This window comes from Mixophyes fleayi, chromosome 1, assembly GCF_038048845.1.
Source record: "Mixophyes fleayi isolate aMixFle1 chromosome 1, aMixFle1.hap1, whole genome shotgun sequence".
Lineage (NCBI taxonomy): Eukaryota > Metazoa > Chordata > Amphibia > Anura > Limnodynastidae > Mixophyes > Mixophyes fleayi.
The window spans coordinates 403,462,737-403,487,844 of NC_134402.1; the positions used below are offsets into that span (position 1 = coordinate 403,462,737).

The 25,108-nt window shown below is 37.5% G+C and overlaps 1 protein-coding gene across 1 annotated transcript in view; it reads left to right on the forward strand.

The window, feature by feature from the left end:
* The window catches only part of FER (FER tyrosine kinase), a 177,275-nt gene extending 152,881 nt beyond the window's left edge, over positions 1–24,394 (forward strand). The window contains exons 20-21 of the mRNA XM_075181517.1: positions 13,945–14,067; positions 18,577–24,394. Of these exons, the coding sequence (XP_075037618.1) occupies positions 13,945–14,067; positions 18,577–18,719 (266 nt within the window). The 3' untranslated portion in view covers positions 18,720–24,394. The remainder of the gene's footprint in view (positions 1–13,944; positions 14,068–18,576) is intronic.
* The last annotated feature ends 714 nt before the right edge of the window (positions 24,395–25,108 follow it).

Consider the following 25,108-nt stretch of genomic DNA (forward strand, 5'->3'; position numbering starts at 1 on the left):
TCAACTTGGTGGTGCAGAGCTTCCTACGAAATAACCGTGAGGTGCAGGAGATGCTTTCGGTGGCCCGTAAAATTTCAGGCCATTTCAGGCATTCAGCCACAGCATGTAGGAGATTACAGCAGCTCCAAGAGCAGTTTAACTTGCCCTGCCACCAACTTAAGCAAGAGGTGGTAACTCGGTGGAATTCCACCCTGTACATGCTTCAGAGGATGGAGGAACAGCGCAAAGCCATCCAAGCATATTGCACAAGTCATGACATTGGGAAAGGAGGGGGGATGTATTTCACTCTTGCACAGTGGGGAATCCTTTCAGTGCTGTGCAAGGTGCTGAAACCATTTGAAGTTGTGACATGTGAGGTCAGTGCAGACTCTGCTAGTTTGAGCCAAGTCATTCCTTTAATTAGACTATTGGAAAAGCAGCTTGAGAAAATGAAGGAGGAGCTGAAAGCAAGCAATTCAGCAAAGTATGTTGGCCTTGTCGATCAAGTACTTAATTCGCTTCACAATGATCCTCGAGTTATTAAGATCTTGAACTCGGATCAATACGTTTTGGCCACTGTGCTTGATCCAAGGTTTAAAACCTACATTGAGTCTTTACTTGTAAATGAGCGAGATGTGAACTTTTGCAAGGAGCTATTGCTCAGCAAGTTGGCCGCTGAACTGGGCCTCGGCTTGACGACGTGTCCTCCTTCACTTTCTCAAGCTGTTGCTCGTAAAAAATTAAATTTCCAAAAAAGAAGCAGGGAAGACACAGGGGGCAGACGAGAACAATTTAACATCTGGGCTGGTTTGAAGGATTTTTCAAAAAAAAGTGTCACTTTGCCCATAAGTCCATCCAATATGAGTATAAACATGCAAAGGATGGTGGAGGATTACTTTCAAGAGGTAGTTGATATGGAAATGTCAGACAGTCCCTTTCCTTACTGGGAAGAAAAGCAAGCCATTTGGAAACCCATGTACAAACTTGCTTTGCAATACCTAAGCTGCCCACCCTCCAGTGTGTACTCTGAACGAGTGTTCAGCACAGCAGGGAACTTAGTCAGTGATCGCCGTAGAAGGTTACTTCCCAAAAATGTGGAGAAAATGATGTTTATAAAAATGAACTACATCTTCCACGAGGAAGGCCTTCACCATCCAAGACATCCAAGCACTGACTGTTCTCTAATGGCGGATTCAAGCGGCGATGAATTGATAGTCTGTGATGATGACGTACACACTGATGAGGGTGAGGATGAAGCTGAAGATGATGCCGATAACATCTTTTTAAAACTTTCTATGTAAGTGTAGGGTGCAATCTACCCCCAAAGAGGAAAGGGACTTGTGGCATTTCCATATCACATACCATCTTGAAAGGCTGCTGTTAGGGCAATTTATCCTTTAGGGTAGGGTGTCATAGACAGAGTGACCCTAAACTGGCTTTGTCCATTTTTCATAATATTGTACAGTCTATAATGGCTGAATTTTTTAGTATTTTATACAAGTGGAGGGGGGCCTAGAGAGACAGAAACCAAACTGGCTTTCTCCATGTCAATTAAGATTGTACAGTCTATAATGGCTGAATTTTTTGGTATTTTATACAAGTGGAGGGGGGCCTAGAGAGACAGAGTGACCCCAAACTGTCTTTCTCCATGTCAATTAATATTGTACAGTCTATAATGGCTGAATTTTTTAGTATTTTATACAAGTGGAGGGGGGCCTAGAGAGACAGAAACCAAACTGGCTTTCTCCATGTCAATTAATATTGTACAGTCTATAATGGCTGAATTTTTTGGTATTTTATACAAGTGGAGGGGGGCCTAGAGAGACAGAGTGACCCCAAACTGTCTTTCTCCATGTCAATTAATATTGTACAGTCTATAATGGCTGAATTTTTTAGTATTTTATACAAGTGGAGGGGGGGCTAGAGAGACAGAAACCAAACTGGCTTTCTCCATGTCAATTAATATTGTACAGTCTATAATGACTGAATTTTTTGGTATTTTATACAAGTGGAGGGGGGCCTAGAGAGACAGAGTGACCCCAAACTGTCTTTCTCCATGTCAATTAATATTGTACAGTCTATAATGGCTGAATTTTTTAGTATTTTATACAAGTGGAGGGGGGCCTAGAGAGACAGAAACCAAACTGGCTTTCTCCATGTCAATTAATATTGTACAGTCTATAATGGCTGAATTTTTTGCTATTTTATACAAGTGGAGGGGGGCCTTGAGAGACAGAAAGCAAACTGGCTTTTTCCATTTCTTTACATATTTAACTATAAGTGTAGGGTGTAATATACATTCAAAGACGATGGCTGCATTGCCAATATGCATAGATGGAGAGGAAGACAATCTGTTTTGTGTGTAGAATAGGCCTACCAACGAAGAATTAAACTGTTTTTTTGGATGATTTATTACCTCAACAATTAGATTACTTGTCTCTAAAACAGTTGGAGCACTAAATTGGGTTAATTTAGGCCCAAAAACATGGATTTTCCCAAAAAATAGCAAAACAAAACCAAACAAAACCAAAACCAAAACCAAAACACGCAATGGCGGTTTTGCAAAACCAAAACCAAAACCAAAACACGACGGTAATCCAGATCCAAAACCGAATCCAAAACCAAAACACGGGGGTCAGTGACCATCTCTAGTTGTAACATTAAATATAGCTACTAGTGCCATTCAAAATGTGTGTTAATAGTTTCTTTATTATCAAAGATATTTAAGTTTTGAGTTTTCTTTAATGGGTGATACAACAGGGCTCAGAAACATTTATAATAATTCATTTCAAAGTCCCTCTTTGCCATGACAATGAATTTTATCCCAAAAAACAACATTTCCACTGCATTTCAGCCCTGCCACAAAAGGACCAGCTGACATCAGGTCAGTGATTCTCTCTTTAGCACAGATAAGTGTTGACGAGGACAAGGCTGGAGATCACTCAGTCATGCTGATTGAGTTGGAACAGCAGACTGGAAGCTTTAAAAGGAGAGTAATGCTTGAAATCATTGTTCTTCCTCTGTTAACCATGGTTATCTGCAAGGAAACACGTGCAGTTATCATTGCTTTGCACAAAAAGGGCTTCACAGGCAAGGATATTGGTGCTAGTAAGATTGCACCTAAATTAACCATTTATGGGATCATCAATAACTTCAAGGAGAGAGGTTCAATAATTGTGAAGGACGCGCCAGGACCGTCTCCTAAAGTTGATTCAGCTGCGGGATCGGGGCACCACCAGTGCAGAGCTTGCTCAGGAGTGGCAGCAGGGAGGTGTGAGTGCATCTGCCCGCACAGTGAGGTGAAGAGTTTTGGAGGATGGCCTGGTGTCAGGAAGGAAGGCCAGCAGAAAAGCCACTTCTCTCCAGGAAAAACATCAGGGACAGACTGATATTCTGCAAAAGGTACAGGGATTGGACTGCTGAGGACTGGGGTAAAGTCATTTTCTCTGATGAATTCCCTTTCAGATTGTTTGGGACATCTGGAAAAACGCTTGTTCGGAGAAGGAAAGGTGAGCGATATCATCAGTCCCTGTGTCATGCAAACAGTAAAGCATCCTGAGACCATTCATGTGTGGGGTTGCTTCTCAGCCAAGGGAGTGGGCTCACTCACAATTTTGCCTAAAAACACAGCCATGAATAAAGAAATGGTGTCAAACCATCCTGCAAGAGCAACTTCTCCCAACCATCCAAGAACAGTTTGGTGACGAACAATGCCTTTTCCAGCATTTTGCCATAAGGCAAAAAGTGATAACTTAGTGGCTCACTGATGAAAACATCTAAATTTTGGGTCCATGGCCAGTAAACTCCCCAGACCTTAATCCCATTGAGAACTTGTGGTCAATCCTCAAGAGGCGGGGGAACAAAAAAAAAACCCATAAATTCTGAGAAACCCCAAGCATTGATTTGGCAAGATTGGGCGGCCATCAATCAGTATGTGGGCCAGAAGTTGATTGACAGCATGCCGGGGCGAATTCCAGAGGTCTTCAAAAAGAAGGGCCAACACTGCAAATATTGACTCTTTGCATAAACTTAATGTACTTGTCAATACAAGCCTTTGACACTTATGAAATGCTTGTAATTTTACTTCAGTATATCATAGCAACATCTGACAAAGAGGTTTAATAACACTGAAGCAGCAAACTTTGTGAAAACCAATACTTGTGTCATTCTCAAAACTTTTGGCCATGACTTTACACATAGAATATATTCATAAATGCAAAATGTTTTTCTGATGAATTTGGATTTAATGAAACACTAGTCATTTGGTGGCTGTCTTTAAAGTCAAGTGATATGTGGCTGTATATATGCCTAGCTTCATCTCCCTCACATTTCACAAGATAAGCGTGCCCCAAATTTATAGCTCTGCATACCATATCAAGGTCATGAAGGAGACTACGACACATGTAGTGACAAGGGGTTTATTCCAGTGTGGGGATGTCTGAATTTGAACATATCCCTTTAACTATTCTGTATATTGTTTTACTGTAAAAAATATATCATAGAGCGGAAAAGATTGCTGTGAAACCGTGCTGTAAACTTCCAATATATTAGTTGATATTGATGAAAAAATTGATTCTTAAATTCATGCTAGATGGGCTTATCATTGTCAGATGATACAATGATGGCTTGTTAGCAATTGTACGTTGCTAGATTTGGGGAAATCAGAGCGATATCCTGAGATTTGCACTGACAGGCAATAACGTGATTCATTGACATTTTATTGTTCCCACAGATAACTTTTTGGGCCACATAGAATTGTTGTATATCAAAACTCTTCATGTGTTTGTACCTTCCATTGTGTGAGCATGTGGAAGTGTGCTTCCACCAAAATATATAGATTAGTGCAACAAAATGTTTTACAGGGCGTCATTCCTGCCTAGCGTTATATAATGCTATCTCTACCTTTATTTTAGCTTGACATGGTTTGGTCACTTAAAAAGAAAATGTGAGAGCTCAAGCAGAGATTACTTCATTTAAAAGTTTTTTAAATTTTTCCCTCTATTTTACTCAGCTGTGTTGACAAATATAAATTTTATTGTTATAGTTTAAAGTGATTGATGATCTGCTAATGCCAACTCTGTTACCTCCTACACTGGCGATACAGAATTAAAACTGCTCACCTTAAAAACCCCTCAACCAATAGTTTTTCCTTTACATCTGTGACCTAACTCTCTTGCACCCTATCCATTCTCACAACCAAGAGTGTCGACTCCCCACTGGTTAACGTTTCCTGCTCCCCATCATTAGAGTGCTCTCCAAGTCAGACTCTGACACAGCCTTCAAAGTTTGATACACTCCTTATAAAACCCACTTATCACCTCATTCCTCCATCGCCAGTCCAACTTGTCCTCATCCACACTCTCACTCCACGTCATCCCCTCATCATCTTATGTGGCAGTGTCGCTGGTCATTAGCAGCAACAGCAGAGACGCCTTTCCTCCTATATTCTTGCCCATTCTTTGTCAAGATGTGCGACCTTGCTGCTTTTTATGTACCATATTATATTGTCAAGTATTTTAGTTTTTTAGTTCAGTTCTTTACTTGCTATACAAGTGTATTTGTGGGTTCACAGGAACAGCTTCCAAACGCAAATACCACACTTGGAATCAACTCCAGACCTATAGTCTGCTTCATTGATAAAGAAATAACAGAGGCATAGCTCACACCTGTCAATGTAACCGCGAATTGTCCACTATCTTTTGGTACCTTGAAAAACAGGGGGCTACATATTAAATGGCTGTAAATCCTTAACCATTTCTCCAATATGAATATGAATACCCTTAAATTAAAGTTGATAGTCTGCACTTTAGACCCATACAATTATAAAAATAACATTTCATAGTACTTAAATTATAATGATCCAATTATTTTTTTCATACTTGTAGTGTTTTCCGACCAGGCTTCGTTGTTTAATAATAGATTGTCATATCAGGTGACAAACCAGATATTATTTTGTAGCTGTTGACAGCTTTGCAGGTAACTATTTAGGTATGTGAGTGGTTTGTTTGTTTTTTTGTGTTTTGTTACTCCTGTTGTTTTTTTGCTTTATCTTCTTTACATTTCTCATAGCTGTCACTATGTGGTCAGTCTTGCTGTTCAAACTCTGCTAACACTTGTCAGACCAAAGCAAGACTTAACTTGACCGTGTAGTGGTCAGTGTCCTTTCTGATGTAGAATCCCTCAATACATTTATTTTGTGTATTTTAGAGAATACGTAGAGATTAAAAGCTGTTTCCGAGATCAGGTTCAAACTTTTCCATTTCCAACTTGCATAACCTTGTAAGTACACTTTACATAAGGGAATTACGAATTATATTGAAACAAATTACAGTGTTCAAATCAGCCTAATTTTGTTTCAGACCTGTTTGATCAAATTACTTCTGTTTTTACATTTCTATTTAATTCATTTACTCTCTATGCAATCCGCTCTCTTTGAAACAGTCTAATCAGGTGAAGTAGAAGAAAAATTAACAGTACCCATACCAATCATGCTAGGTGCAATCAAGGGCAGTGTACTCTCTTCAGACATTTAGAGAGAGACATTAATTCTCCACTCTGCAAATATAAAAATCACCAAATCCATTGATGATTACTTGACACTGCACTTATGTTTTTGATTGCTCAAATAATCTGAAGAGCTCAAGTTTTGAGTGTATATCTCAAACTCATTACTGTATGGGGTTTTCAAAACCAAGTGTCGAAACAAGGATCTGAAACTGAGGTTTCCAATGAAAATTGCTGTGCCAAATAAGGTATTCATTCATTCATTCATTCATTCATTTAGAGTGTATGATGCAATTAACACTGGTATATGATCATAAATAACATAACATAAATAAATAGGCTGATGTTCACTTTCACTTTTTTTTTTTTTTTGTAATGCAATTGCATATTAAATATTACTTGTTAACATGAGGGCACCTGCTGTCAAACTGATGATTTTATTTAAAGAAGTGTCATACTTTAATTTGTAATGAGGTATTACTGTGCTAACCAGTTTGTGTTCTGCGCCCAGCATTTGCTGACTTGAAAAACTTAATTATATTTAGCATATGTACCAAAAGAGTGACTTCAATGAAAACTGTTAAATTACAGCATGCCAAGGTTTGAAGCAAGTGGTTAGCAGACAAGAACACAAATGTTACCTCCAACAGCTCAATGAATAGGCCTAATTATGGTCTATTAAACTTGAAAACTAATTTAGCACGGCTGGAAAAGATAGTTAAAATACACACTAATTCAAGTGACGTCAAGACAGTTAGTGCGCTGTTGCTACAATTTTCACATTCAAACTATACAGCAAAATGGGCTCACAAGGCACTAAAATGTAAGTGTTTTTCACAGAGCTGAAAGCCATGATTGCAAGTGACTATGTAATAAAAGAACAGGTCACACTAAGGGTTATCAGTCTGCTCATTGGCTGAATATCAATACGGCTTCTGTAGCTCATCTTACCGCTGACGAAATAAAATCAGGTTGCTTATACAATCACCAGCCTGTTGTAATGAAATCTTCCACCATATCATTATTGTTTAGAATGGAGAACCAGAGAAGAAATTCAATTTTAAAAAATATAAACCCTGTAATTACAGACACATTTTGTTTTAAGCACTATACATGCTATAATATGTTCAATAAGGAAAATGTAACCAATGATTTACTTTATTGCAGTGTTTCTTAATCCCTATCCTCACGCACCCTCAACAGCCCATGTTTTCAGGATTTGCTTAATCTTTCACAGGTGATTTAGTCTACTTGACTGGGTAAATAATAATCCCACCTGTTTCCACAGACAGGAATCCTCAAAACATGACCTGTTGGGGGGGTGCACAAGGACTGGCTTTAAGAAACACTGCTTTATTGGTACCTGTGTGTTATTTGTCACACACATACAAGGCATGGCACCGTAACATATCCGCTTAACAACTAATCTTACATCACCAAGGAGACAGTGGGTCTCATGCAGGTCATTCAATTCAGATGTGACTTCTAGCATCTCTATAATATTAATAGGAATATGCTATTTCTTAGAACCAAAAATACTCAGTGGTGTCCATGCCTTTTTTAATTTACACTGTTTGAAGACAATTCACTAAATGCTGATAAAATATGATCATTGCAAAGAAACATCCCACAGCACACTGCTATAACCAGTAATGGAGCTACTATTTCTACCTGTACATAAAATGCAGAATTTTCAGTTGCACACATTTGCAAATGAACATTAAGCCCCTTGCCCAGTCAAAGCGCTTCTGCTAATAGGGTGGTCCTAACTCTAAACAATGAGTCCTTATTATTGGGCCATAGATATGTGTTTTTAAATTGAGAGCTAACTTTCTAAGAGGAACACCAAGAGCCTTCAAATGACATTAAAGCACCAGCATTACTGCCCATCAGCCACTGACACCATAGCATGCCTCTCAAACAATACAGAAGTGGAAGTAGCTCAATCAATTTATAGGTTCATAGCAGGTGTTTGTTTGAAAGAGTGAGTTCTCCAGCAAGGAACAAATACAGAGAAACATCCCCCAGCCCACTGCTATAAACAGTAAAGGAGCTGCTATTTTTACTTGTACCTAAAAATGCTAAATTATCAGTTACACAAATACTTAGTTGTTTGGATTCACTGCTGGCATCACAGGTCATTTCTATCAGTCTCCCGGATGATAGTATTTACAGAGACAATGTATGAAACAAGGTCTGACTAATACCTTAATGGGAGATAAGTATTGCTCTGTACACTAAGGTGGAGATAGCCTGCACTTGCTCAGTCTGCTTATTAGTTTTTTTGTTTTTTTTTAATTAGGGTTTTTTAATTCAGTATTTCTACATGGTGTAATTATATGTTATGTGTTTTATTCTATATATATATTAATACATGTTTATTTTATACCAGTACCTTCTCATGATGTTTTCTGCCATATCCATTGTTTATATTCAGCGCAGGAGACCTGCTAATTTAGTTTTTGTATTTTTTGTTTTGGAGTGGGGGTTTCTAAGACAGACCCCATTGATTACCCTGCAGCTTACTTTTATTTTTGCCTTCAACATATATTTTCATATATCATTTTTGTGGGGTTATTTATAAGCTTCTGACAGGTGTTATTTGTTAGAATTTAACTTCTAGGCAGCAACAGTGCAAAACTGTTAAAATCTTTAAGGAGGCAATTTATTTTGTCTGCTTACAGGCTCATACCCACTGTTGTTTTAAATGTGTTTTACTAAAACCCTAAAGGAGCAATAAACCCCAAAATATCTAAATGCCAAAAATGTTTTTTAAATATTTGTTACTCCATTGCAAAGTCATTCAAATAGAATGACTATGTTTCCAGTCTGTCTCCCCAGCTACTTACTGCAGGTGTATCTCTATAGGCAGTGCCATCTTCCTTCTGCAGGTGAAGTGTACCCCACCAAACAAACAGACAGGAAAACGTTTGTGTAAACTAGCCCCCTGAAATGCTGCACAGTGGGAATTCTACTGCATTCTGGATTTATACAAGTTAGTCATGAGAATAAGTAGATGCTGTAAGGAAATGTAATACCACCAGAATAATTTAGGAGTCTTTTGGTGATAAATGGGAAAAGCATACAAAAGGTATAAATCTTTGTATACAGTGTAATGCAGAAACTATAATATTATTGCTTTCATAAAGATGTGCTCTGAAAGAGCTCAGAACCACATGTGAAAGGCTTATGAGAATCAGTGACAACCTAAGACAAACGCAATAATCAATGTTTTTGGAAAGCTGCATTAAAATTCCATCTGCAAGCATAATTCTATCGGGATTTTGCTGCAGTGCGTTTTTGTACTATATATTTTAAATTTTGCTCTTGCACATTTTTTAATAAATTTATTATCATTAATAATACAAAGAAAAGTGTATTTTATTAATATGTAATTAGAATTACATAAACATAACCACTCAGGGGGAAAAAAAAAGATGAACGTGTAATTGAGGTTATTGAATATTTTAAGTAATACAATTTGGCAATGAATCACAGTAAGCATTGAGCTAGAAATATATTGAAGTATGAAGTCCAGTTTTAGCCTAAATTCTAAGGACCATAGGTGCTCTCTGTATCGAACTTTAAATTCCAAGCAAACATCAAAACATAATTTGTTGTTACACCAAACAAAGTTACATTAAGATTAGGCACTTGCCTCATTCTCAATATGTCAAGCATGTCGTAGTGGAATGTACATGACTCTGCACCATCTAATAGCCACATTAAATACTTGGTAACACATGAACAGTCTTGTCAGTCCTATGGTGCATGTTGCCATACAATAACACTCGGTGCAAGAGCTTGGATGGTATAACTGGGAATAGGGGCATTCAATATACAGAAACCAGTTTACATGTATAGCATATTTTACTTTTATTATATTGAAATTCAAAAGCACCTTTTCAGGGCCAGATGATTACGGTAAGCGCAGCAGAAGATCATCAGACTTACCGAGGTGCCCCGCCATCCTGTCCATGCAGAATTTTTTTTTTCTGCTTAGGTGTTTTCCACCTTAGCCTCTAAGTACCCTCTCTGAATTGAGCAGGGATCAGAATAGGCGGCTGGGTACGGAAGGCAGGGAAGTGTTCTTTTGGCCCTAAACCTATTATTATTATTATTATTATTATTCTTATTTATTCATCCACCATAAACAATATACCAATTATATACACCATAAAAACAGATCCATTTTAATTATGTAAATAGCGTCATTATGTTATCAATAGTAAGTTGGCAACAATGATATAGAATGTAAGCTCCTTTGGGGTAGGGACCAATGTGAAATATTAAATATTCTCAGTAAAGAGCTGTGTAATATGTAAACGCTATATAAACACAGTTAATAATAATAACTGAAGAGAGGGACAGGAAGCTGGATAACATTCTGCATACTAATCCAGCATTTGGTTGGCATATTTACCTTCTTTTGTATTCCATTCTCATTTACTGTGAATTTTTTTATTGTAACTTCTATGTTTATTTGATATAGACAGTTGTTTCAGTATCCTGCAGACTCCGTGTCCCATTTATAGTTCGGAGTAACTTTAGCTATATTGTGCAGTTTTGCATCTTGGCAAAACCATGTTGTGCTCAGAGTAAGCAAATTTAACATGTATGGACACATTTAGTGTTGGAAAGGGGGTGCATCCAAGTTCAGCTGTAAATTATAGTGTAAAAATAAAGTCTTACAGTCTTTCTTTGTTACATGCAAAAGCAAGTAGTATATTCCTTGCATACTAAAAGTTGCATTTGCACCCCGTGCAGCACAGCACGGTTTGTCCAGGTACAAATTTGCACCCTTAGTTGGTGTGACGAAATGAATGTGATAACCCTGTGAGTATGTCTCATTTCTCACAATGTGGATTATAGTACTTTTTATAGCCCATGCTGTTTGTTCCCCAGCTCACCAGACTACAACTGCATTGTCCAATAACATGTGGCTAAGGGAACATTGTAGTTCAGTGTACATATGTATATTGTGTATTGTATATTGATAACTTGAATTAAGGTTGCTATTCATTGTCTTTAAAGTGAAGCCAGGGGGATTATGGGTAGGGATCAGGTTGCCATGTGCCTGAGTAGGAAAACTAATTAGTGTCCATTGTTCTCACCAGGCTAGTCCAGACAGGCCATCTAACAGGGGAGGTTCTCTGAAAGGACAGCGCATCTTCACTCCCCTGTCCAACCCCCCCCCCTCCTAGTCCAGCACTGACCAATGGTTAAGTAGAATAGACACAGGGGTTTGCCCAGGGAGGGGAAAACTGTGGAAATTAGACCTGTGATATATAAGGAACAACTCCAGGGGGGAGGGGTGTTCATGCTTGGATTTGATTCAGGAAGGTGCAAGATGGAGTTTTGAATTGTTGTTTTCTAACTCAAGTCTATATATGCAGCTGAGAGGGATCCATGGGTCATGAAGTCTGGACAGCAGGTGACTATATCTCCTTAAGTTATTGGGGTAAGGGACAGATGATGTGGTAAATCTGCCTGGCATTTATTTACTGTGTGTATATAATATTCTAGTGTTGTTTGTATAACAATAAATATACTGTTGTATTTTTATAACTGCATTTTGCCTGAGTGACCATACGAATCCTAGAAGGTACTGGGTAGCACTGGGCCAGATATACCCGGTATCTTCACAGTTGGATTTGCACTTAAACATAATATGCGCTGAGGGCCATATTTAGAGTTGAGGCATATGTAAGTGTTTACCTTCATTATTTCAGGCTCAGTACTTATTAAAATACATCAGGGTTTTGTTTTTTGTTTTATGTTATTTTTGCATGTCATTTTATATAATTTGTATTTTTTTTTTTTTTTTAAAGTTTTTTTGTAAATGAATATACTTTGGCGACGTACTTCTGGTAGGAATCCCATTGTATTGTTGATTTTACATTTTAAGCAGCTATATGTAATTAATCAACAACTTTGTGCATTGTGTAGAAATTACCTTTTTAAAACGAAAAATGCCTAGTACAAAAATCCACTTAACTAAGCAATGAAATTGGTTTGGGCAGAATACATAGTTTTCTTACTTTTTATGTCTGTGCAATGCAAGATCTTGTATGTAACCTATATGTCAAATGCTTCTACATCGGGCAAGGTTCTTTGAGGTAATTGTAATATTCTTATAATCCAGTGGATACCAAACTTTTTCAGTTCAAGGCACCCTTAAGGTCTCCATATTTTTTTCAAGGCACCCCTAAGACAAAATAATTGGCAAGTAGTCCCCCGCCTAGCTTACCACAAACCCTGGCCGAGGTACCCCAGGGAGTCTAGGCGCACATTTTGGGAACCACTGTTATAATGTTATGACTAAACAGAGTCATCACCAGAGTTTGCTCTTTAGAATTCAGTTGACCTAAGATTAGGGACATATTGTACATGAGAATGAGTTCCGAGTTCCGAATTCCTCCTGTTATGTGATCTAGAGCACATTTGTTAAGAACAATTGGTATCTGACATGTCACCTGTTGCACCTGTGCCCTAATGCACAATTTACCTCAGCAAGCCCAGGAGATTCAGCATATGACATTTTTATATCCTCAATATTTCCTCAGTTATTATGCTATTATTCAGATCACTTGGACTTGAATTTTTAATTTATTTTTATTTCAATTATTTTGATTACACTTGTTTTTTTAATGTGAAAAATGCATTAAATGTGCTTTTAGTTTCCACGGCCGTAAAGTCAGATGATAAACTTTTAGTATGGCTCCTTTTTTGTATTGTATTTCATCTCCATAATAAAATAATAATTTGAATGCCATGTTTAGGGGCCCTGTCCATGTTTCCAGAGTTTGCCAGAAATGGGTGTTAATTAGTGATTTTATGTTTCGTCTCTCTTATTAACATATGTTACATTCAATAAATTGTGTTTAATTGTCGGTAATGAAGCTTGACATAATTCAAGTGTTCTACATAAAGTACATACTCCTTGTAGGCGTAGGTCCCTTACCTGGGTTTCCCTTCCGCTGTGCAGACAGATTAGGCTGTTTCAGCTTGGTCAACACAGTGGTGTGACCCAATGATAAGCACACTGGGAATTTCATATATCATTGCATAAGTCTGCTGTAGCAGTGTTATGACGGGGCCCCAACATTCTGCTTAATACTCTTAGGATCGGTCCTCCTCTAAGCAGTTCTACATTGCTGAGGAAGGAGGTCCAAGGGGGAGACCCACCACTAGAATAACTTACTAAAAAGGTGTAGACTCCTTTTATAAAAGTAGTAAAGAAAGTGTAATTGTCTTTTTAGTACTTCAACTTGTACTGAACTTTATACACGTTTTATCACTGAGCTTTTTAATTTGTACAAATCCTTGTTTTTTATATATGGAAATGTATAATGTAAGTAGTAGTTTGTGTTACACAATGCATGATCACAAAGATTGTTTAGTTCTCTTTAACAGAACAGCTCTGCGACATAAATGTACATTCTACTATTTCTCCTCCAGGGCGATACAGTTCTGAGAGTGATGTGTGGAGCTTTGGCATTCTCCTCTGGGAAACCTTCAGCCTGGGAGTGTGTCCTTACCCTGGAATGACCAACCAACAGGCTCGGGAACAAGTAGAAAAGGGTAAAAAACAAAAAAAAACAAAACATGAAATACGTATGGTAGAATATTGACTTTACATCCGCTTTTAGCAAGTCAGCAGCAGTATAATGCTTTCCATTCTTGATGCAGTTGTTCAACAATTAGGATGGTCTGCCACTCCAAATAGGAATTCCAAATATGTATCACAGACAGCAAGCCATAATTTTATTCTTACATTTAACAACTGAATAGTTGTGTTCAAGGACCATTACACACAAAAAGAAAACTGCTTTATGAGAGCTAAAAGTAACAAATATATGTTGGGTATTTACAGAAGTTTAAGGAATGTGTTGGCACAAAAGTTATTAGAGATAATGTGATGATTCTGTATCAGGGCCAACTTTTTACAAGAAATTAAAGAAGTTCTCCTTGCAAAATACTCAATTTACCATATAGTGTGTTGTAGAGCAACAAGGTTAAAAAAATAAAAAATAAACAAAAAGGTTCTTCCTGGATCATGTCTCCTGCAGCAGCCAAACTCCTCTTTGTTGTGGCAAGTCTGTAATGTATAACGGGCACTGTTTGGTTTGAGAATTTTTACATCTATTTGATGCTGTTTTACAAGTTGTTTTTTTTATTGCATGAACAAGTGCCATACATGTTCTGTCATATCAATTTAAAATAGTTGTATAATGTATCAAAGGAAGACCTATTTATTAATTTGTATAAACACAATGAAATAAGAAAAAAAAAAAGTTTAATGTTAAGTGTATGTTTAATGCTCTACTTAGAGTCCCTTAGTGTATGTTTGTGACACTGCTTAGGATCACATAGTGTACGATTGCTGCACTATGTAGAATCCCATAGTGTACGATTGCTGCACTATGTAGAATCCCATAGTGTACGATTGCTGCGCCATGTAGAATCCCATAGTGTACGATTGCTGCACTATGTAGAATCCCATAGTGTACGATTGCTGCACTATGTAGAATCGCATAGTGTACGATTGCTGCACTATGTAGAATCGCATAGTGTACGATTGCTGCACCATGTAGAATCGCATAGTGTACGATTGCTGCACCATGTAGAATCCCATAGGGTACGATTGCTGCACTATGTAGAATCGCATAGTGTACGATTGCTGCACTATGTAGAATCGCATAGTGTACGATTGCTGCACTATGTAGAATCCCATAGTGTACGATTGCTGCACCATGTAGAATCGCATAGTGTACGATTGCTGCACTATGTAGAATCGCATATTGTACGATTGCTGCACTATGTAGAATCCCATAGTGTACGATTGCTGCACTATGTAGAATCCCATAGTGTACGATTGCTGCGCTATGTAGAATCCCATAGTGTACGATTGCTGCGCTATGTAGAATCCCATAGTGTACGATTGCTGCGCTATGTAGAATCCCATAGTGTACGATTGCTGCGCCATGTAGAATCCCATAGTGTACGATTGCTGCGCTATGTAGAATCCCATAGTGTATGATTGCTGCACTATGTAGAATCCCATAGTGTACGATTGCTGCACTATGTAGAATCCCATAGTGTACGATTGCTGCACTATGTAGAATCCCATAGTGTACGATTGCTGCACTATGTAGAATCCCATAGTGTACGATTGCTGCACTATGTAGAATCCCATAGTGTACGATTGCTGCACTATGTAAAATCCCATAGTGTACGATTGCTGCACCATGTAGAATCCAATAGTGTACGATTGTTGCACCATGTAGAATCCCTTAGGGTACGATTGCTGCACCATGTAGAATCCCATAGGGTACGATTGCTGCATCATGTAGAATCCCATAGTGTACGATTGCTGCACCATGTAGAATCCCATAGTGTACGATTGCTGCACCATGTAGAATCCCATAGTGTACGATTGCTGCACCATGTAGAATCCCATAGTGTACGATTGCTGAACTATGTAGAATCCCATAGTGTACGATTGTTTCACTATGTAGAATCCCATAGGGTACGATTGCTGCACTATGAAGAATCCCATAGTGTACGATTGCTGCACCATTTAGAATCCCATAGTGTACGATTGCTGCACTATGTAGAATCCCATAGTGTACGATTGCTGCACTATGTAGAATCCCATAGTGTACGATTGCTGCACCATGTAGAATCCAATAGTGTACGATTGTTGCACCATGTAGAATCCCTTAGGGTACGATTGCTGCACCATGTAGAATCCCATAGGGTACGATTGCTGCACCATGTAGAATCCCATAGTGTACGATTGCTGCACCATGTAGAATCCCATAGTGTACGATTGCTGCACCATGTAGAATCGCATAGTGTACGATTGCTGCACTATATAGAATCCCATAGTGTACGATTGCTGCACCATGTAGAATCCCATAGGGTACGATTGCTGCACCATGTAGAATCGCATAGTGTACGATTGCTGCACCATGTAGAATCCCATAGGGTACGATTGCTGCACTATGTAGAATCCCATAGTGTACGATTGCTGCACTATGTAGAATCCAATAGTGTACGATTGCTGAACTATGTAGAATCCCATAGTGTACGATTGTTTCACTATGTAGAATCCCATAGTGTACGATTGCTGCACTATGTAGAATCCAATAGTGTACGATTGCTGCACTATGTAGAATCCCATAGTGTACGATTGCTGCACTATGTAGAATCCCATAGTGTACGATTGCTGCACCATGTAGAATCCAATAGTGTACGATTGTTGCACCATGTAGAATCCCATAGTGTACGATTGCTGCACTATGTAGAATCCCATAGTGTACGATTGTTTCACTATGTAGAATCCCATAGTGTACGATTGCTGCACTATGTAGAATCCCATAGTGTACGATTGTTTCACTATGTAGAATCCCATAGTGTACGATTGCTGCACTATGTAGAATCCAATAGTGTACGATTGCTGCACTATGTAGAATCCCATAGTGTACGATTGCTGCACTCTGTAGAATCCCATAGTGCGGTGGTTCCCAAACTTTTTCAGTTCCTTAGAGTCTCCATAAATTTTTCAAGGCACCCCTCTGAAATAATTACCGAGCAGTCACATTTTATAAGTGGTTGGGTCAAAATAACGTAATAGTATTTAGGTCAGGACAGAAATACTTAGTAAGTTGTTCGCAAAACACATACACATAAATCCAAGGGAAGAGAATATTTTTATATATTTTTTTCAATTATACTTCTGTCAAAGAATAATTTACGGCTAATATTAAGAGGAATAAGATCAAACAAAATAAAACAGCATGTACAAAAATCATCACACTGTGCCCCTTCACGCTCGCACTCTGTGCTCCTTCACGCTCGCACTCTGTGCCCCCTCACCTTCAGACTCTGTGCCCCTTCACCTTCAGACTCTGCCCCCTCCTTCATTCTTTTGCCCCTCCGTTGCTGTTTCCTATCCCCATTTCCCCTCCGTTTCTTTACTTATCATACTTGGCCTTCTGTCTTCTATTTCTTCTGTCTTCTCTTCTGTCTTCTTACCAATCCGACGGCTCCCGGGACCCAGCATCCTCCTTTCTCCTGCCGCTTCTCACTAAATATGTCTGGCAAGATGACGTCATTCCCGACATTCAGTGAGAAGGGAGGAGGATGCTGGGTCCCGGGCGCCGCCGGATTGGTAAGTTTGTTTGTTTGTTTGTTTTTCCTGGCCACGGCACCCCTGTGACAGAACGCACACACTTTGGGAACCACTGCCATAGTGTATGATTACTACACTATTTAGATTTCCTTAATGTACGATTGCTGCAGTACTTAGAGTTCCATAGTGCAGCATGGTGGCTAAGTAGTTAGCACTTCTGCCTCTCAGCACTGGGGTCATGAGTTCAATTCCCCACCAAGGACTTATCTGTGTGGAGTTTGGGTGGATTTTCTCCCCATGTTTGGGTGGATTTTCCACCGGGTGCTCTGGTTTCCTCCCACACTCCAAAAAACATACTGGTAGGTTAATTGGCTGCTAACAAAAAATTTACCCTAGTCTGTGTATTTACCCTGTCTGTCTGTGTGTTATGGAATTTAGACCTGCCCCCAATGGGGCAGGGACTGATGTGACTGAGTGCTCTGTACAGCGCTGCGGAATTAGTGGCACCATATAAATAAATGGTAATAATAATAATAGTGTATGTTTGCTGCACTGCTTCGAATTCCATAGTGTATGTTTGCTGCACTAAGAATTCCATAGTGTATGTTTGTTGCACTACTTAGCATTCCATAGTGTATGTTTGTTGCACTACTTAGAATTCCATAGTGTATGTTTGTTGCACTACTTAGAATTCCATAGTGTATGTTTGTTGCACTACTTAGAATTCCATGCCTTCCTCCATATTTTAGAAAACTGTTGCAACAAGCTTTTTACTATGAAAACTGTGGTCATTGATAGCTTCATTTTAACTTTTACAATTGTGTTTTGTAAATAATTGCACTCTAATTATCATAATACAAGAACATCATATTTTTTTATGTTCCAAATGTACATGTTTCTTTTGATGAACAGGCTTATTGTCTTTCCTAATCTTCTGGCCATTTGCTTTGCAGGTTACCGAATGTCTGCTCCACAGAAGTGTCCAGAGGAAGTGTTTAAAATAATGCAAAGATGTTGGGAATATAACCCAGAGATTCGTCCAAAATTCAGTGAGATGCAGAAAGAGCTTTCTTCAATCAAAAAGAAAATTACATAGTACCTAATCCACTGATGGACTCTTACTTTGTAACATAGTAGTTCTTTTTGGCATATTTGTTAAACACGCTGCATATTTTTAAGTACTGCAATCATTATTATGTTTAGTGAATCTTCATGTGCCTATTTTTTACTCAAGATCATCAGAGGCACCACCAGAAAACTAACATATTGTCAATGAACCTTCTATTAATGTATTGCTGTGGTGCACAGAAACTGTTCCTAAACATAAGACACATCTTTGTATCCTCCAAACTCTGATTTAAATCACACTTTATTGAAAGCCATTCAGGTGATAACGGTGTTTATTGTCACACAATTTATACGTCTCGATGTCTGTAAACTTGTCACACTTCTTATTAATGAAGACATGGACCTGTAGTTGCTGATTTATTGGAGTTAGACACCTTGTGGCGTTATATGGTCTTTGAGATATTTGTCATTTGTTTACCTTTTTTGGCTTTATTACAGCAGTGCCCTCCTCATACATAGATGGTGTAATGACACAGCTTTGGCCAAATATAATCCTTACAAATACTAATTATCTTATGCACTTTTTCTGTTAAATGCAATGATTTAGTTATCCTAAAGCTCTATTATAGACCTGAAAAAAATGAAATGAGAACTGATACGCAGGCAAAGGTTTTATTGTATAATGCGTAAAATTAAATAGATTTGAACTTTGAAGTGTATATTAGAAAAAGAATAATTATTTTGCACAAATATTGTTCTGTTGTGGTATTTTCCATGCGTAACAATATAGTAATGGGACCATAGTGACCATTCAGTTAATATTACAGCTGTTCATAGTTCTCTAATGGCAAAGTTCAATTATATATAATTTTACGTAGCATATTCCAATTTATCTTGTTGATAGCTTTGCTCGGCTAGGCGGACCTTATTTAATATTGTCTACTGCTAATGTGGTGCAAATTTTCCCTATTTATATTTTTTTGCACTCTTTATTAAATATGCGATTGGGTGTAAAATATTTTGCACCATATTTTCACGAAAGTCTCAGTTTAGCAATATTATGTAAAAAGTGGTTTTTTTAAGCTTGATCAAGAAATGTCAACTTGGTAATAGTGACATAATTCAGGACAATTTAATGGAGTTCTTTCTTTTTTTCTTTTTTAGTTCCCATCAAAAAGAATAAGAAAAGAGCTATTGACATATTTGACAAATTCTTGATTTAATTAAACTAATTGCAACTCTAGCAGCAGCCAAATAAGCTGCTGTTCTGATGATGAGCTGTATGAAAAATGAATCCTCTTAAGAACAAGTTATGTCAATTTGCTATTGCCATTTGGCACATCCATTACCGTTATTAATCATGTTTAAATAGGTATTTGAAGACTAGTGAAACTGAGTATTTAGTATACACCACTAAATTCCCATTATACGCTCAAATTGCTTGATGGGATATTTATATAGTATAGTAGAGCAATTTCCATCTGACTTTATCACAGAAGGAGGGGGGGGGACTCTAATGTATGTGGTTTACACCTAGAGAAAACATTGCTTGTCGTCGTTTCAACCATTGTTGAACCAAAACCACCACTGTGCTCTGCTAAATGTTGGCTTTCCTTAGTTGAGTATCATGGGAAAGGCAGCTCTGCATTAGCTGTTGCCCCACACTGTACAAAGAAGGAAGCTTACCTTGAAAACCTATTTGGTTCAACACAGTTTACTACATCTCTGCTTGTTTTATGTTTTTAGTTAGTTTTAGTTTTTGAAGTTTGTGTTGCCTATAATGGTTGTCAGCTGCAGTTCTGTATAGGAAGAGTAAGGGTTATCTCATCGTGAATGTAATATAATTACAAGCTGTCATAAGGGTCAATTTAATTAGTCGATACAGGCTTCTCGGCTGGAGGTTTATGGTAAAAATCTGTTCGGAATAATGGGCAGGGATTTCTGTACCGCAATTGCTTATATTATATGTAGAGTTTTCTCTTTCCTTAGGTTTTATGTGGGCTTTATAAATACCTAAACAGAAAAAGCCCCCCACAAACACACAATCCCTTAAGAGAGGATTTTATACATCTTCCTGCTAGTCTAACAATAGGTCAAAACTTTTCTTTTTAATTTATTTATTTTATTTTTCTAGTTTATTTAAAGAGTTGTTTCATTGGTTAAAAGAAAGTCTACTTGCTTTTATTTGAAGTGTGATCTTTGTCTTCCTTCTACTCTCCTTAATATACCTGACATGATAATTCATGACGTAGGAGTGATTGAGGCTTCTTGTCTAATACATTGCCCAATCCTCAATTTACAACTAAAGCAGGTCTTGCTGCGGGGCAGTACAAATGTATTGCAAAAATATATACAGCTTGTTTTTCCTGCAACTAACTTCCTCTTTCATGTGAGGTCATGCTTATCCCATGTTAAGACTAGAACTGTGCGTTCATTGTATGATAAGCTCGGAAAAATGTATTGGATAACTGACAGCAGCAAAATATAATAGATCATCTGTTCTTCCTCACTCAGCAGATTCATAAAATGTCTTTGACTTCTTATATGGAGGGAAAAGGGGGGCACTTGTTATTTATATAGGCACTGCACTTAATAGCCGAGTTTGAGTTGTGTTGGATCCAGCAAGTACCGAAAAAGGATTTAACTTTGCTCACAAAGTTTAAAGTCAGACCATGTGACTCTTGCATTTCAGAAAATGTAATGCAGTTAAAAAGCAAAAAAATGAAACTTTTTTTTTTTTTTTTTTATTCTTGAGGTATGATGGCAAATTGTTTAGTTTATCCTTGATTTTTCCACTGCAATTATTATGTAAAATATTTGTCCATTCCTCCATCCTAAACCTGCCCCAGCTCTTACACTGTGTCTAAAATAGATCTGATATAGGACAAAAACTTCAGGTGGTAGTGCTAGTTATGCTTGCTCTTACATAACTGCCGCTACTAGCCAATCTTCAGTCTGTAGATCACTTACCTTCTGAGAGTCAGTCATACATTTTCTCAATGCACTGCTCAATAGTGATGCAATATAGAGAAACACCACAACACCATCCTAAACCTGCCCCAGCTCTTACACTGTGTCTAAAATAGATCTGATATAGGACAAAAACTTCAGGTGGTAAAGCAGTAGTGCTCTTACATAACTGCCGCTACTAGCCAATCTTTAGTCTGTAGATCACTTACCTTCTGAGAGTCAGTCATACATTTTCTCAATGCACTGCTCAATAGTGATGCAATATAGAGAAACACCACAACACCATCCTAAACCTACCCCAGCTCTTACACTGTGTCTAAAATAGATCTGATATAGGACAAAAACTTCAGGTGGTAAAGCAGTAGTGCTCTTACATAACTGCCGCTACTAGCCAATCTTCAGTCTGTAGATCACTTACCTTCTGAAAGTCAGTCATACATTTTCTCAATGCACTGCTCACGAGTGATGCAATATAGAGAAACACCATCCTAAACCTGCCCCAGCTCTTACACTGTGTCTAAAATAGATCTGATATAGGACAAAAACTTCAGGTGGTAAAGCAGTAGTGCTCTTACATAACTGCCGCTACTAGCCAATCTTCAGTCTGTAGATCACTTACCTTCTGAAAGTCAGTCATACTTTGTCTCAATGCACTGCTCACGAGTGATGCAATATAGAGAAACACCACAACACCATCCTAATTAAAAAAAAAAAAATGTCTGGTTTGTCTAAAGCATAGAGCAGGTGGCATTATGGATGTTTATTAAACGATTATATAGAAAGTAAAATGTAGTTCATTTTTGCCATTTATTTTTAATTTACCTTTATGCCTATCTTTCATCCTTCTTTACATATAATCGAATTAGTGTCAGAGAGGGAGGAGACAGATCTAATAGTAACTATCTAAAAACAATTAGAACTAACAACTAACATGATGCATACTAATCTAGAACACTTTTATGGACAGATTTATGTTAAATGTATGTTCATAATAGTACATATGTAGCTTAGCTCTTTGTTTCCACAATATCTGAGGCAGCTTGTTACAGAAGTAGCCTTGTTTTTTGGTTCTTTTGTCAAATTGTACTAAACAGTAGTTAGATTGCGCGTTATAATATAGTAGAATCTTTATGATCTGTGTTAAGAACTGTGAACCTGAACCTCGAATATTTTATAAACATGGGTTATTGGGACATATGTTAATTGGAGGCAAAATAAAAAGGCATCTAATGGCATAATGACTTTATAGCGCCCAACTGACTGGAGCTTGGTTACTGAAGACACCATTGCATATTGTACCGTGTATTGATAAACATGCCACTTAAAAGTAAGTGCATAACATGAACTTAGAATGCTTTTGTCAGCTTAATTGCTTATCTATCAGATTGTTGTTTAGTACGTGTTGTGCGATATATATTTTCCTGCCACATGCAGTGCTGGATGATTTCTCTCCCAAGCTGTCATACATACATAGCAGTGTCAGATTATATGTATCTGTAACTTGGCAATTACTGTGTGCTCTCAATGTTTTACGTTTATGTACTTGGCCCAAAATTTTTTTGGATGTTTTCTGGGGGTTGTTTTGCTAGTAGGTCTGTTTTTTTGTTTTGTTTTTTTTGGTTTTTTTATTTGAAATGTGACATTTGCTTATAAACACTAATAACTGACCAGTTCAGCACTTTCTTTTTTTGTATAAAAGGATTTAAAAAAAAAAATGAGTGTACCACTATGCTGATCTCTCAAACATGCTGAAATGTCAGTAATTATTATATGTATCTATAGTTTGCTTTGACACTTATTTGAAATAATGCATATATACTCTGTATAGATTTTACTAAATGTAACTGGCCAACTTTGTTGTTGAAAATCCTCTTCTGAACTTTACTGATTTGAATACAGTGTCAGTGCACAAAAAGTCCACTTTTTGTAGCAATGGTGGAAAATAGTCTTGTAGGTACAGACCGTCCCTTTTTTTTAAAAAAAAGTGCAGCTTTTTGTTGCCCTTTAAAAAAATAAATAAACCATGTGTGCAGTTTAGTAGCTTAATTAATGTAAGCGTAATTAAAATAGCATTGGTGTAACACAAAGCCTAAAATTACATGCAGACCCGCCACCACCAGTTTGTTTGCATCACTTCCTGTTTATCATTCAAAAATTGTCATGTGACCGTTGTGGAAGGAATGAACTGATTCTGTATATGTGACTTTACCGTAAGATAGGAACACATCTTCAGAGGCAGAATATGTTTTCATCTTTCTATTGTATTTGTCTGCCGTATTTATTGAGAGATGGGTATATAGACACATGATTGTTGACTTTAACTGACTACTGAAGGTGGTAGTTTTTCTTATAAACAGTCTCAGATTGTATACGAACATTTTTTCCAGAGCCCTTGAATAAGTGTAAAATGGGAGTTTAACTGTAATTTAAAAAAAAAATGCTGATATGTTCAGTCAAAAGTAGATTTTTAGTCAACGTTCCTGACGGCAACACACATGCAGTTCAATGCCAGAGACCCCTGCAGTTTAGGAGAGCTCATCCCTTCCGGCGCTGCCGCTGGTCCTCCCTGGGCCCTTTCTTCCTGGTGCAGATGCTGATTGGACAGATAAGTTAATAATAATAATTGCAAACCTACTTTTTGGTCTTTTTGGGTTATGTGTTGTGTATTTCCTTTTAGTGCCCTTTTAAAAGAATCTTGTCCCATGATTACCCACAGTAAATTTGAATAATACATTTTTCTTTCATTATTCTTTTTAAGACTGAAAGTGACAAAATGCCATTGAGTACACAATTATTTGACTTATTTTTAATTATATTTATTTTTTGTTTTTCAAAAAAATAAACGGCATCAATGTGATAAAATACCACCTACAGCAGAGATCAAATGATAAGATATGATCAAAGGCTAGACTAGAGCTGCCAATTTTGTAAGAGGTGAAAATAATTTCGGTACATACTCCAATTTTCAGTCATGTCTTTCTTATCGCATGTTAATAGCTTTAACATTCTGTAAAAACTTTACAGATGGAATACATTATATGAATTGTGGGGAAGTACGGCACAATTTGGTGCATCTTCCATGGCTTGGGAGGCGCTGGATCATACCGTTTGACCAAAGTGTAATTCATATGTAAAATAACTTGAAATTCATTACGTTAATTAGTTATTAAGTAAAGTGTGTTTCAATACTTGACATTACGATGATATAGCATGTATAAATCTCAGTCAAAAAACTTAAAGGATTTTTTCAACTATGGAAACTGTTTACTGTAAAAAAAAGCCATAATTTAAAAGCAAAAAGCAAACTCACAAATAATTCAAGCATTTGAGTGAAAGCAACTCTTCGGTCCCATCAGCAGATATATTTAAGGTGTCACCTGACATTAAGGGGGATAATTCAATTGGTCGCAAAGTGCCACAATGTGTCTCCAGAACAAGCCACTGAGA